The sequence below is a fragment of the Nuphar pumila genome, chromosome 3, assembly GCF_984573655.1.
Source record: "Nuphar pumila chromosome 3, dmNupPumi1.hap1.1, whole genome shotgun sequence".
In the NCBI taxonomy this organism is placed as follows: Eukaryota; Viridiplantae; Streptophyta; class Magnoliopsida; order Nymphaeales; family Nymphaeaceae; genus Nuphar; species Nuphar pumila.
The window spans coordinates 129,776,474-129,792,788 of NC_143251.1; the positions used below are offsets into that span (position 1 = coordinate 129,776,474).

Consider the following 16,315-nt stretch of genomic DNA (forward strand, 5'->3'; position numbering starts at 1 on the left):
TTATGTGATTCGCTATAAGGCCGTAAATGCTTTTGAGATGATGGTATTGTTGAGTTGTGACTAGGAGCATTTCTTAGCGTGGGGAGGTTCGGTGGGAAGATGGTTTTTAGGTTTTGGTTCACGAGTGGATGAGATTCAGTCACATGAAAGTGCTTTTGAGTGTAGAATTTCAAAGTGGGTTAGAGTCTGTTGATTGGTAAGTCAGTAGTTCATTTAGTTCTCAAAGGGCCTATCTGAATGTTTGTGAGAGACAGCACTAAGGACACCAAGAGGCTCATGTAAATATGAGGCAGAGACACCATTAAACAATCCCTCTTCATTTTCATGCTCTCCCCTCATTCCCCTGAGATGGGTGATTGTGCTCCTTTGAATCATAGGGCTGCCATTGAAGTTGCAAAAGATTGGAATGGTATTGATCAGATCACACTTAGAGAGCCTCGAGGTGCATCTGCTCGGGTTAGATTTTTTTTTTGCTTTAGCTGAAGTTTTTTTATGGTGCTCTTGTATATTCCATGAACCAGTTTTCATGCTGTTGTTTTCATTTGCGTGCGAGCTTACAAAGCAAGAGTCAGGGTATCTGTATTTATTGCTCAGTCTTATTCTCAAAGGTTGATATTCATATTCGGCCTTAATCAGTCTTATTCTCAAAGTCGTATTGCTCAGTCTTATCGTTTTTTAGCTCCTCTTTTTTTGCTAAGCAAAAAATGTTTCGTATGATGTCTTTACTGAATGATCTCCTGTGGGAATTTCAGGTGAGCTTACATGGAGGGCAGGTTATCTCATGGAGAAATGGTCGCGGGGAAGAGCTTCTCTTCACAAGTAGCAAGGTGTTTACTCTGTTTCTTAATTAATGATGACTGAACATCATGAGTGTATGATGCATAACATCTTTGAAATCTGAAATATTTTTAGCTCTTCTTTATGATAGGAAGATTGTTGATTAGTGCTGATAAAATGTGGCATGAAGAGAAGCAACGCTTTTCTCTTGTCTTGCTTCGAGCTAATGATGGCTTAGCACTGTCTGTATATGCTGCATAACTTTGAAATATGAAATTTTGTTGGCTCTTCTTTATGACAGGAAGATTGAACGTTAATGCTGATAAATTTGGGCTCTTTTAAGGAGTATTGTTCTAATCGAATCTAGGAATGGTCAAAACTACTGACTTGGATAAAATTCAGTCTTGTTTCCATTTATTCTCAGTGCTCAACATGCATCGCTTATGGTGTAAACTGATACTTTTTTCATTAAAACTTTGTGATGTTGAAAGGAATTCCCTGTTATATGGATGGCGACTCCTGTTTCATGATGTTTGAGCCTTGTGTTTATTGGCATTTCATCCCTGGATATATGAAATGAACTGCATAATGGAAACCAACTAGCCAAACATGCACGTCTTCATCTTTTGCTTACAAATCCTGTCCGTTATCTAATTCAGGCAATATTCAAGCCTCCAAAAGCAATAATGGGAGGAATTCCTATTTGTTTCCCGCAGGTATTCTTTATCCGCATCAGGCATATGTGCTTTATCGATTGTATGTTGCCGTGCTGACCATTTCCCACATGCTCTTGCTCTTGTAGTTTGGTAACTGTGGATCTTTGGAGCAGCATGGATTTGCTAGAAATAAGATATGGGCAATTGATGATGATTCTCCACCCATTCATCTGAATGATGGCGATGGTAAAGCTGCCATAGATTTGTTACTTAAACCATCTGAAGAAGACCTCAAATGTTGGCCTCACTGGTATGACTTTCACTCTTCGTGATAACCTCTTTTTTGCCAATTCTTTTTTGTCAGAATCTCCAAGAGATGCTGCTGGAACCATCCTTTCGGCAACAATCTACCGTTTTGGATCATAGTGCATCAAACATTTTGATGGGGGAAATGTTCTCCTGCCTTATAGTAGGAAATCTTCTCCCAAATGCGATCACCTTCTTATCAGCTAAGAATCTTGTTGGAAGTTCCCTAGTAAACTCTATGGCTCTTAAAACTGTATAAAGTACAAGGGTGGGTAGACTTTTAGGATAACAGACCTTCCTGTCCCAGTTCTGGGAATACACAAAAGACCCTGTGGAATAAGTGCTGTTCATTATGTTGTTTCTTTTTATGCTACCGAGAATTTCTTCCTGACATCTTTGTCATTGCACTCCGGGAATGTACTGGATAAGGCAATTTTAGCTACCATGCTTGTCTTCTTGATCACATAGACCTGCTCACATCTTATCTTCCTCATTTTAACTAATCTTGTTTCTACTTGCCCCAGAGCTTCTAAATTTTGTTTGTGATTTCTGCTTATTTGTGAGCTCTATTCAGGATTTACTGTCATTGTTACATAGAAACAGTCGCATTGTAATAAAAAGCTTCATTGATTCACTTCTGTTTCTTGTTTTCTGTAGTGTCATAAGATTTGTGGCATATTCATATTTTTCTACATGTTGCTAAAGAATACCAGTTGAATGCAGTATGTTATATCATGAAAACTAAAAAATGGCCATTTTTTGGGCCTAGCATGCCTTTGTGTCATAAGAATGCTGAAGCCCCCTTGAAATTATGGAGGGTATGTAAACCAAAAGATTACCATAGAGGGTTGTGTCAAGCAACATTGAAGAGTCAGTAGCATAGCAATCTGAATGTACCAAAGCCTATTCTGAGCTTATTGCACTTGATACCAGCTTTTATGGAACCTTTTGAGTCTCATAAATTGGTTACATCTGTAGGTTGTCATTAATTATTATCTCATTCAATTTAGTATTTGATGATCAATTTAGTATTTGATGATCCTAGATACTGTATTTGTATAATGATTCTCTGTCCATACTCTTCATACATGTTTGTGACTGGAAACAACTTATACTTGGTTTTTTGTTTCAGCCTTCAATAAAATTCATAAACAAGTCTTGAGATAGGCTAGTAATTTTCAGTAAGGGCAGTAATATTCAGTATAATTTGTATATTCTGGACTCAAGGAACACAAAAAAATCATTAATTTTCATAACATACTTATAATATTTACAATTTTCCCTTTTATTTTTGAATAATTGATATACAATTTGAGGGTGTGTTTGATAGCCCTAAGCCCCCAGAGGGATAATAACTCTCCTGCATTTTGCATTGGTGGGGAGCTTTGTTGGAAATTATACCTTAGTGGGTCAGGCAAATGAGATTGAACCGGTGAGCTTGGAGGCACGCGTAAACGCAGAGTTACCGGAAGCGCCTAGGTAAAAGGGGAAGCGCGAAACATCGCGCTTCCGAAGCGTGAGGGGAAGCGTCCCCCTTTTTGGGAAGCGTGCTTTCCTTTTATGGGACGTGCTTCCCATTTATGGGAAGCGCGCTTCCTCCACGCTTCCCCCTCACTTCCCCATTTTTTCATTTTTTTTCTCTTCCCCCTCGCTTCCGGTTCGCTTCCTAGGTCGCTTCCGAGACGGTTCGGAATTTTCTTCTAAGTGGTCCCACGCTTCCCCTTTTTCTAAATTTTTGAAAGTGCCTCGCTTCCCCGCTTCCGCTTCCCGTATCGTTTCCCGCTCCTGCTTCCTCGATTGGTAACTCTGCGTAAACACATTGTCTTTCAAGTGATAGTTGCCCCATTTAGGATAAGTCCTCGGTGCAATGGGTATTCGTGTAACTATGCTCTCAGTATACAATCGAGCTTTCGCTTTCTCGCGAATGATCAGACCACGCCTTACATCGGGTGAGCCCAACAACCTCGACACAGACTACCTTCAACAACCTCTTGACTAGGGTTAAATCAGGTATGGATCCTGGGTTTAAATTTGGATTCTAACAGTAACTGGGTTGAGATCCAAACTACAATGGGATATGGGTCTGATCAGCAACCAGATCTGGATCCTGGATAGGGATCCAAACTATAACGAATCTAGATCTTAGATAAGGATCCAAACTATAACAAATTTGGATCTTAGGACTGGATCTAGAACCATATTTGAATCTGAACTGCAACTATATCTGGATCCTAACTACAACTGGACTTGGATCCGAACTAAGGCTGGATCTTGGCTAAACCAGATCTGGATCTCTACCTGAATTTGGGTCTAACCCAAGAGAGAGAGAAGCACAAAAAATTAGAGAGAGAGAAAAAATCTCAACTCGAGAGAGAGAGGAGAGCACTGAGGATGAGAAATGAGGAGGGGTTGGGTTTATGTAGGCCCCAACCCCATGCCACCCATAAAGGCCATAATGGATCTTTAAGAGGCCAAAACGTCTAGGCATTATGGGCCATGGCTGGCCAAACGGCTAGCCATGAATGCCCAAATGGCTAGCCCGAGAAGGATGCCAAAACTAGACAGAAACGTCCTTGAAAGGTCCAAGATCGACCTTGACAGAGTCAAAAGCCAACGGTCAACGGGGCTGGACGGCTATGTACCGTTTAGACTATTAAAACCCTATGCAAAACATTAGGGCATGGTCCAAACGGATCTGAGTCAGATCCAGGAAGATTCGAAGAGGTTTTAATGCAAAGTCAAAGTCGATTTAATGGTTGGTCAAAGGTAAAAAATATACTTGAGGATTAAAATTGTCTCAAGTACTAAAAAGAAAGTCAAAGACCAAACCAAGCCAAACTGAACCGAACTGAACTGAACCAAGATGAGTTGGGCTGGGCCGGGTCGAGTCGGATCCGGGTTCGTAATCCACAAACCCAAACCCAAACTCAAATCTAAATCTAAATGTATATATTGTTTGTGATCCAAGATCCAAGGTTTGTTCAATCCCAAAATCTAATGTCCTTGAGGGTCATGCCCTCTAAGGCACCACCCTTCTATATAAGGACAATGAAAGTTCCTACAACTTTCAATACGTGACTAAACTTTTTTAGGCAACCCTATACCTACATAGGAAAAATTGGAAAGATAGAGGATATACTTAGGTAGTTTTGAACCAAAAATACAACAATCTTCTACGTGGATCAAAACTATAAGAAGATGACTCAAGAGGTTATTCGCGAAGATTCAGTACATAGCCGAAGGTACCTTTTGGGTTTGAATCCCCACATTAGTGTTACTTAGTCTTAGTCAATTTAAGACCTCAATAGCGTTAGCTTTGAATTGAAAATCTTAATTGTCCTTCCAGACACCATGATGCACACTTTCACTTCAGGTGGTCATAATATGTCTACCAATATATATAAGCTACATATTAAGGGTCCTATGCTATATTCAAGTTTTATGAGTGCTCTAGAAACAAAGTCCAAGTCCCATAGAAGGCGACCCCCACCTTCACAATCACATAGGTAATTTTATCAAGGGTGTAAATCTGTTTGAAACACCCCAACCATAAAGCCTATGGATATTTTTAAAACTTCAATTTGAACTCAACCTCCTTACATAGATTTTGAGCACTTGACATCAGGAATGAAAAAATCATTAAGTGCTCAATCCAATCACTCAGCGACTTGTTCTTCCTATTGAACCATTTGATATGGTTTGACCCTTATCATGTGGTTGGGTTTCCATCAATGGTGATTGCTTTTATATACTTTAACCTCATTTCCCTCGATGTCTTAAATATGATATCTCGATAAAGTCTCTTTGTCAACGGATCTACTAAGTCTTGACAAGATTTCATATATTCAATTGAGATTACTCATTGCTTGAGTAAGCTATTCACATAATTATGCTTTTGACTAATATGTCTAGATTTTTTACCATAAATATTACTTGTCACTTTATATATAGCTGCTTGACTATCACAACACATAGATATCAGGGGCACTGGCTTATCTCCTAATGGTATCTTCATTATGAGATTCTTTAGTCACTCAGCTTTCATACTACCTGATGTTAGTCCTATTAACTCTGCATTCATTATAGAATGGGTTATCACAGTTTGCTTCTTGGGTCCCCAAGCAATTGCTCCAGATCCAAGGGTAAATATCCAACCGCTTGTGGATAATAACCCATTTGAATCATAATTTCAGTTTGCATCATTGTATCCTTTAAGTACAACAAGTTTTCTTTCATAGAATATTCTATATTCTAGAGTTCTTCTCAAGTACTTTAGGACTCGATATATTGTATTTCAATGCTCTTATCCTGGATTACTCGTATATCGGCTCAACTTGCTCATGTTGAAAGCTATGTCTAGTCTAGTTCCATTCATATCATACATGAGGCTGCCTATAATAATTGCATACTCCAATTGAAATATACTCCTTCCAATATTAATCGATAACTTAATACTAGGATCAATCAGAGTAGCAATGAGTTTACAATCATAATGATTATATTTTCTCGATATAGTAGGATTGAGTTAATGCATGACCACTTTCATGTCTAATCAGTTTAATACCAAGTGTAACATCAGCTAATCTCATATCTTTCATGTCAAATTTATATGAAAGAAAGCTTTTGGTATTATTTATGCATTCTGCATTATTACTCATGATTAGCATATCATCCACGTAGAGACAAATAATTATAACATGATTATCTTCTACTTTGCTATATATGCATTTATTAAAGTCATGAATTCTAAAACCATGTGAAATGATTACTTCATAAAATTTCTAATGTCGTTGTTTAGGTGATTGTTTTAAATCATACAATGACCTTAACAGTTTACCAACATTCTTTTCTTGACCTAGTGTGATATAACATTCATGTTATTTCATATAAATTTCTTCTAAGACACCATTCAAAGAGACAGTTTTGACATCTATATGATGAATTTCACAATTATAAATTAATGTCAAAGCAACCATAGTTCTAATAGATGCAATCCTGCTTACAGGTGCATATGTGTCAAAATAATCAAGTCTGGGTTTTTGTTTGGAACCTTTAGCTGCTAGTCTAGCTTTAAATTTTTTAATAAAGCCATCAGTTCAAAGTTTCTTTTTGAAAATTCATTTGCCTCTCAAAGGTTTAAAATCAGGGGGTAAATCAACTAAAACCCAAGTTTTATTTTCTATAATAGAGTCTAATTCACTCTCTATAGCTTTTTTCTAAGGAACATCAAGAGAGGTCATAGCTTCCGAAAAAGAAAGAAGATCTCTATCTATTATATAAAGATTAAAATCAAAACCAAAATCTTTTGATTTTCTTGATCTTTTACTTTTTCAAATTTTAGAATTTTCAGTCTTATAAACTCTTTTCATTGGATTATTTTCAATAACTTTTGGAGCTTTAAGTGATTTTAAAGTTAAATCTTCTCTAAATTCAGCTTGGATAGATTCTAAAATCGCTTTGGTTTTAATATATATCTTACTATTTTGAGAATATCCAATGAAGACACATGTTTTGGTTTTTGGACTTAGTTTGGTTAATTTTGGTTTAGTAAGTTTTACATAAGCAATACAACCCAAATTTTTAGATAATTTAAATTTAGGTTTCTCCCTTTCCAAAGTTCATAAAGTGTAGCATTTGACCTATAATATGAAAATCTATTTAAGATATGACATGAACTGAGCAATACATCACCCCACAGGTTATAATCTATAACATAACTAATAAGCATTAAATTAATTATGTCAATTTGGGTCATATTTTTACGCTCAGCTACACCATTATGTTGAGGAGTATACAGATCAGTATTTTATCTATGTATTCTATGGATTTTACAAAATTCAATAAACTCATTTGAAAGATATTCACCACCTCTATCAGACCTAAAAGACTTTATTTTGTAATTATGAAAGTTTTCAACCTCCGCTTTAAAAATCTTAACTTTTTCAAATGATTAATCTTTTGTTTTCATGAGATAGACATAAGTGTATTTTGTGAAATCATTAATAAAGGTTATAAAATAATTGTTACCCCCACGAGTTGAAGTATTTTTCAAATCACATACATCACAGTGTGTTAAATCTAATAGTTTAAACATCACATTTTCTAACATATTCATATTTGCATTTAGGAACAAGTCATAAGTTACTCATGCATCTCAAAAGACTTATAATTAACATGTCATAATTTAGCATGCCACAAATCATATGATTGTGCTTCCCATTGGTGGCATAGCCTTTGCCTACAAACTTATGGTTCTTCGACAATATAATATTACTGAATTTCAATACAATTTTGAAACCATTAGTTCTAACTTCTAAGTAAATAGACAAATACAAGATTTTTTGTGATGATAGGTACGTGATACACATTTTAGAGGGTTAAACATTTTCTGGAGGTGAAATAAAATTTTACACTCCCTTTTTTATGAGCCTTAGCTTCGTGTTTATCACCCATATAAATCATATGGTCTTACCCCACAGTTTCGTATATTTTGAATATACTTCTATCATTGTATGAATGAATCGTTGATCCAAAATCTACGTATCACCCTTTGTCCGAATTAATCATAAATATCTTACTAACTACAGTCATCAGGTTATCATCGGGTTTACTAGTTTTATTGCCTTAAAATTTCTTCCTGTGTCGGCATTCTCTCGCATAGTGACCTGGTTTTCACAAGTATAACAAGAAACATTATTTTTCTTCTTAGCAATAAACTTGGATTTCTTGTTCATGTTCTTGTTCTTAAGTCCGGGTTTAAACTTTGGTTTGTGTTCAACCATGTTTACCTTAGCACGAACTTCTTTCATATCATCTTTCTTATCTTGAGATCAAGCTTCCTCCTCGATTCTAAGATATTGAAGAAGTTGTTCTAAGGTTAACTCTTCATTCTTATGTTTCAATTCATTTCGATAATCTTTCTAAGATGGGGGTAATCTCTCAATGATTGCAGTCACATGGAATGATTAATCAAGATTCATATCCTTAAACTTAATTTGATTAGCCAAGATTTGGATCTCATGGACTTGAGGTAGCAGTGGCTTATTATCGAAGAATTTGAAATCCATGTACTTATTAACCAAAAACTTATGATTTCCTATATCGTCTATTTTGTACTTGCCTTCAAGGGCTTCCCATAGTTTCTTTGTTGTGTTGACTTTTGAGTAGAGGTCGAACAGGGTATTAGAGAGTGGATTAAGTATGTGTCCATGACACACGAAGTCATCATGTTTTCACTTTAATCTCTTGTGGTTTTCAACAATGGTTTTGTCCTCCCGCTCTTCTAGATAGTCTTCTGCGGGCACGTATGCTACTTTTGCAATTGTGAGGAAGATAAGCACCTTGTGTTGCTATCGTTTGAAATTGGTGCCATCGAACTGGGACAACTTGGGCAGCTCCTGATTTTCAACCTTCATAGTTGCCATTTGCAGAACTATCGCTTGAAAATTGTTGAAAATTATACCTTATTTAGTGGCTTAGGCAACTGAGAATGAACCAGTAAGCTCGGAGGAATGCATAAACGTGCTATCTTTCAAGTGATAGTTGCCCCGCTTAAGATCAAGTCTTTGGTACAATGGGTATTCGGGCAACTACGCTCCCAGGATACAATCGGGCTTTCACCTTCTCGCGAATGATTGCACCACGCCCTGCACTGGGTGAGCCCAACAACCTCGACACGGACCACCTTGAACAACCTATTGACTAGGATTGAATGAGGTATGAATCCTGGGTTTGGATCTAGATTCTAACAGTAATTGGGTCGGGATCCAAATTATAAGTGGATATGGGTTTGATCAACAACTAGATCTGGATCTTGGATAGAGATCCAAACTATAATGGATCTAAATCTTAGGATTGGATCTAGAACCATATCTAGATCTGAACCACAACTATATATGGATCTGGATCTGAATCAAAATTAGATCTAAATATCTACCTGAATTTGGGTCTAACCTAAGAGTGAGAGAAGCACCAAAAATTAAAAATAGAAAAATTCTCAACTCAAGAGAGAGGAGGAGAGAGCCGTGAGAATGAGAAATGAGGAGGGGCTAGGTTTATATGCCCCATCTAGCCATTATGGGTCATGGCTGGCCAAACGGCTAACCATGAATGCCCAAATGGCTAGCCCAAGAAGGATGCCAAAACTAGATATAAACAATCCTGAAAGGTCCAAGATCGACCTTGACATAGTCAAAAGTCAACAGTCAATGGGGTTGGATGGCTATAGATCATTTAGACTATTAAAACCCCATGCAAAATGTTAGGGCAAGGTCCAAACGGATCCAGGTCAGATCCGAAGAGGTTTTAATACAAAGTCAAAACCGACTTAATGGTTGGTCAAAGGTCAAAAATATACTTGAAGCTTAAAATTGTCCCAAGTATTAAAAAGAAAGTCAAAGACCAAACCAAGCCGAGCCGAGCTGGGCTGGGTCGGGTCCGGATCTGCAATCCACAAACCCAAATCTAAATATAAGCTATGTCACACGGACTCGGCTCCAAGGTCGCCGCACCCGCGTCGACACGCACCGACACGGGTGCGGCTCGGACTCGGTCAACCCGACCCTGGGTGCGGTCAACGCACCCAGGGTCATTTTGGTCCATTTTTTGGATTTTTTTTTTTTTTGAGTTTTTTTTTTAAAATTTTCTGGGCTACAGCTGTAAGGAAAAAAACCCATCACAACTAAAAAACCTGTACACTTTCAAGTTTTAAGTACAGAATGGGCACAACTCAAGTTTTTGTGGTTTTTTCCTGTACGAAGAAAGTGAATTATTACAGTGTATGAAGAAAGTGCCCAAAAGTGAATTATTCCTGTATGAAGAAAGTGTACAGAATGCCTTCACAACTCATCACCTGTCCCCTAATGGGCACAACTTTGACCGAGTCTTATATATATATATATATATATATATATATATATATATATATATATATATATATATATATATATATATATATATATATATATATATATATATATATATATATATATATATATATATATATAGCCGAGTCCCCGTGTCCAAATTTTTTGAAATTGCGCCGCACCCGTGTCGCACCCGCACCCGCACCCGCACCCATGTGACATAGAATATAAGTATATATTGTTTGTGATCCAAGATCCACGATTTGTTCAAGCCCAAAATCTAATGCCGTTGAGGGTCATGCGCTCTAAGGCACCACCCCTCTATATAAGGACAATGAAAGTTCCTACAACTTTTAATATGGGACTAAACTTTTGTAAGGAACACTATACCCACATCCTTAGGGAAAATTGGAAAGATAGAGGATATACTTAGGTAGTTTTGAGCAAAAAATCCAACAAGTTTTTCTCTACATTTTTGAGGAGAAAATTTTGGAACCATGGGGATCCAAACATGGTTCATATTCTTGTCTGTTTTTATGCAAGATATGTGTTTTATTGTTCATGGTTGTGTATTCTGAGTGTGGTGTATGGCAATTTTGTTTGCATAATGGTTATCTTCATTGTTTCAGTTTTGAGTTCCGTCTCAAAGTGGCTCTAGCAGTTGGCGGAGATCTCATGATGATAGCACGCATCAGGAATGTTGATAGCAAGCCATTCAGTTTCTCATTTGCTTATCATGCATACTTTTCTGTTTCAGACATAAGGTAATGTCAGTTGCTGTGTTAATTTATACCCAGCAGATTTATTTACCAGTTTTCTTTTCTTTGTTCTTTTTTTTTCTGTTCAATCATTAGTTGTGGCAAAATTAAAGTATGGTGTCAATTTGTTGTTTGAGCTACAATATTTACATGGCCTTCTTTTGGAAGATGTGGTTAGTAACTCTGCTTTGAGTGGTCTATTACTCGAAATTACATTAAGATCTATCATCACGAGCTAGAGGGTCATCTTACTATGGTCTTTTTTAATTCATAAAAAAATAATTTTTAATTATATTCAGGTATTCTTTCTAAACTTGTGTCTTATACAATTGTGACTCAGTGAGGTAAGGATTGAAGGTTTGGAGACACTTGACTATTTTGACAATCTGTATCAGCGAGAACGTTTTACTGAGCAAGGAGATGCAATAACTTTTGAGGATGAGGTAATTTCTCTTGCACATTATGGTCGCGGAAATGACAATTGGCACACTAAGAACAGTTATTGCAAAGGCACAGGCAAAACACTGTTCTTTTTAGAATATTAATCAGTTTGAATTGTGTATTTGATTAAGAATATCAATTTTGTAAGCTTCTCGTTGCATGGCTCCACAATTGTGAAATGTACTTTTTCTAGTAGTAAGATTTTCCTTTTATAGTGGCCTCAGACAAAAAGTTTGAGAAATTTGTGAAATACTTGTATCTGCAGTGCCAATCAGAAATTTCCTATTCCAGATTCTCTGGAATATCATGCGTTTTTGTTTGTTGCCTCTCTTTTGTGGGTTTGAATTCAATATGAGCCTTCCTTCTTTTTACTGCTACAACTAAGCTTGCATTCAGCACTTATAAATTATACAGTAACCTCAAGGGAAAATCTGATGGACCTTTGCAAACACTGCAGCTGGCTGAGGTGAATCAACCTAACCTGTGAAGTTTGGTATGCACAAGCCAAACCTACATGAATTTCATCTGCCCAACCTCAACTATACAATACACCCTCGAATTAAAACTTTCCAAATATATGGATAATCTTAGTGGATGACACTCTCTAGATCTATCAATTTTGTAAGCTTCTCATTGCATGGCTCCACGATTTTTCAAACTCATCCAAGCAATTGGTATCTGAATCATTAGTCATCACAATGTTCTGCAGCCAAAAATTGTATACACACACATTTGTTCGAGGCCTTGAAATAGAAACTGTCAGTGCCTTTTTATCTGGACTTGAAGTTGTTTTGTTTGTCTTGTAAATGCTATGACTTCAATTTCCACGTTCAGTTGTTTGGATTTTCTATGCATTTCCTTCAAACCAAAATTTACTAATTGATACCTTTCTCAGTTCGTGAATGTCATTTCTCTGTGGCCACTGTGACTTGTGAATTATCAAGGGATTTTTGCAGATATGGAGTTGTTGTTTCATGGTATTAGCATGCTTAGGATTCGTTGACTGAGTTTTTTTCTCAAGTGGTCGAGTTGTGAACCAGAGTTTATACTGGAACTTTTCTGCATGAATGAGTTGGATGTCGTTAACATCCTCTTAACAAAGTTTACCTTTTGTATGTTCATTTTTAATGATCACTTTTGTTTGTTTTGAGCATCTTTTAATGAAATTCTAAAAGAGAATTTCTCATTTGCTAACAAATTTCTCTGGCAAAGTCCCAAAACTGTACCCTGATCTAACATGCTTCTTTGCCTCATCATAGTAAACAGTCTTATTCTAAAACTTTTATGGAGTTCTTGAAATGCCATTGTCAGGTACCTTGTACTTTCAAGGAAATCTTTTCCTTGCATTTGCCAATGGAGTGGTCAACTAGTCATTTTTTCTTGGGGTCAACTATTGTATTTTTTGGGTAAGCAAGCTGAGGGATAACCCACGTGGGATTCAAACCCAAGGCCCCTTGGTTATGGACTTACGGTAGTGTGACCTAACCATCCTGCTATTTTATTCAATCCTACACAACTTATTGTAATTAGATCATAACTAATGAGTTTAGTTATCCTAACAGTTCTTAATATACAGACACTATTACAGGAAGCATCTTGTCTCATGTCAGTCTAGCCTGGAGAAGCTGTGCTTCTGTTTATAGTTGAAATAAGAGCACGTGTTTCTGTAGAGGAGCAAGTCTCTTGTTATTTATTCATAGAAATTTGTATATGATATGGTATTCTTATTTATCCCATGGCACCTTCAGTGATACATGCTGTTTGTTATATTCAGGTTGACAGAATTTACCTCAGCACACCAAATGTGATAGCTGTCCTTGACCATGAAAAGAAGAGAACATTTGTTTTAAGAAAGGAAGGACTGCCAGATGCAGGTAAACCATCCATGAGAATACATATTTCATGGTTTATTTTCATTTCTAATCTGGGACTCTTATGCAACTGCCAGTTGCAACCAGTGTTGCCGGTGATGATTGATAAACTGCTTGTTAGCAATGGCACAACTGGTTCCAAAGTGATGCTTTCCAACGGTTTCTTGAGAAAAATGGAGGTGATATTTTCATCTTCTGCAAATTCGTCAAGAACTGAGCAATAGTATGCCGGCATGAGGGTTGGGAAAAGACATTCATAATGTCAAATGCCCCATTATCTGAGGCGTATAAACTTTAAACACATAAGAGTGCTGTAGAAAAAGTGTTTAGTAGGGAAAAATGGAAATAATCATCAAATGTAAGCATTGTACCATCTTAACTCAGGTTTGGGGTTCTAATGGCATGTTTTGTGGTTAAACTTCAAAAAGAAATATTAGAGACACAAAAAGCTATCACTTTCTCATGTATGTTAGACAAACTGACGATCTGAATTATCGACCCTGATAATTTGACAACTCAGATTATCAACATTCTTTTGCATACATTTTAAAGTTGACATTCTGCACCTATATATAGTCATCAGTTTAGTCTGTTACTGTCCAGTTGCTTTGACGCAAGGAAGCTTCTTACACTGCTGTTTTATGCCTCGAGTCAAGATGACTCTCTCAGGCAAATCGTTCATCTGCGTCTATCCTTTCATCCTTTAATGATTCTACTCATTTTGTTTAATATCTCGGTTAAATTCCCCAAACTTTGAACTTCACTAAATTTATAAATTACTGCAAAGATTGATTTTTTCTTTTCTCCTTTCTTTATAGTCGTCTGGAATCCATGGGAGAAGAAATCAAAATCCATGGTGGACTTTGGAGATAATGAGTACAAGCAAATGGTATGTGTCGATGGTGCCGCTATCGAGAAGCCAATAATGCTCAAGCCTGGCGAAGAATGGACAGGTCGGTTGCAGTTGTCAGTTGTGCCTTCAAGCTACTGTTGTTGATCAGCTTAATGTTGCTTTCTAGGAGTACCAATGGCTAAAAAATGAAAGAATTCGGTCATGGGGTCCTGTTCTATCTGCTCTCCTTGATCTTTTCCTTTTAAGTTTTAGCCATTACTTTGGAGCACACTATATGAAAATATAGGCTTTTCATCCATTGGGATCAATTTTCTATTGTTCAGATAAGGAATGGATTTGAAGGGTGATTATGTTTGCCTTCTTTGTTTGAATGTTGTTGTTATGTAATTGTCACTGTAAATCTGCATATTTTTAAGAAAGAAAATCACAACCTTGGGTTTTTTTTCTCAGTAGAAACACACTCTTGATATGTAAATCTGCATATGTTAAAAAAAGAAAATCACCATGTGTTGGGACGTTGCAAGTTCAAAACCCAGTGGTATGTTTTGTAACTGGTGGGGAGTCAGCCTAACCCCAGCTTGCCTATTAAAAAAAAAGAAACACTCTTGATGGTTAGTGCATGGGGATTTTCTCACCACAGAAAATTCTCATGTGAAGGCATACCACCAACATCAGCCATTTTCTGAAAATCTCATGTTTTGATGTCAGGATTTCAAAATATCACCTATTTTGAAAATAGTGTGTTTCTATCATTCTATTGTTGCATTATTTAATGTGATATTCATATATTTTATGCATGTTATATATTTTCAATATTTCTTCTTGTAGTTTTTTAGTTTCAATATATTGACATCTTCCCGAGATTTTTCCAAGAAAAAAATTAATTTATTGCAATCCTTTGCTTGGAAAATTCCGATTATGTGATTTGTGACTAGATGTGCATATAAACAATAATTGGTTCTTTCAAAAAAAGTATATATAAACAATGATGTGAAAAAAGTAACAAGAAGAATTAGAAAAAACTTGTTAAGATCATGTTAAAATCGTGATATAACTAAGAATAAGTGATCTCTTGAATTTAGTGTGATTTTATGGGTACTTGAAAGTATCCAATAACGGGCGAATCTTGCTTTCGTCTTTAGTCAAAGCAGAGTGATGATATTTGCTGAGAAAATCCGGATAATGCGAGTTGTGACTATATGTATAATATACAAACAATAATGCGAAACAAATAACAAGAATAATTAGAAAGAACTTGTTAAGAACACGTTAAAATCGTTATATAACTGAAAATAAGTGATGACTTGAATTTAATGTGATTTTATCGGTACTTGAACGTATCGCACTAACGGGCCAGTCTTGCTTTCATTTTTAGTCAAAAGACTCGAAACAGACTTAGTGATCTTATTTTTGAGGATTGTCTTGGCTTTTGAAAATCGCGATAAGATCGGGATATTTTCAAAATGTGACTGCTATTTTGTTGCATTGCACTTGCCAAAGGACGTAAGAAGGAAAGCCAGAGCTAAAAATTAGAGTCAAACGACTGTTTTGGGACATGTTCTGCCCTTGTACGAGTTCTTATGACTATTTCTGTCATTTAACTTTATCTTTTTTTAATGACTGGGACCCACCAGGATTGAATGGACGGCTCGATCCTGGTGGGTTACTCGTCTCACAAAAAAAAAAGAGTCGATAGCAGAAATCCTTTCTGAAGAATTATCAGAGCCAGGTTTCGATCCTGGGACCTGTGGGTTATGGGCCCACCACGCTTCCGCTGCGCCACTCTGAT

General features: G+C 36.6%; 1 protein-coding gene and 1 non-coding gene across 2 annotated transcripts; one reads left to right on the forward strand and one right to left on the reverse strand.

Annotated features, from left to right (window-relative positions):
• The first annotated feature begins 348 nt into the window (after window positions 1–348).
• Window positions 349–14,976, forward strand: LOC149843792 (putative glucose-6-phosphate 1-epimerase). Its single transcript, XM_090001935.1, has 8 exons — window positions 349–456; window positions 753–827; window positions 1,437–1,493; window positions 1,580–1,743; window positions 11,233–11,367; window positions 11,702–11,804; window positions 13,577–13,676; window positions 14,492–14,976. The coding sequence occupies exons 1-8, from the start codon at window positions 349–351 to the stop codon at window positions 14,668–14,670; spliced, it is 921 nt and encodes a 306-aa protein (XP_089858061.1). The 3' UTR covers window positions 14,671–14,976.
• A 1,267-nt stretch (window positions 14,977–16,243) lies between these two features.
• On the reverse strand, window positions 16,244–16,315 carry TRNAM-CAU (transfer RNA methionine (anticodon CAU)). The gene has a single exon. It is a non-coding gene; the product is annotated as a tRNA-Met (tRNA).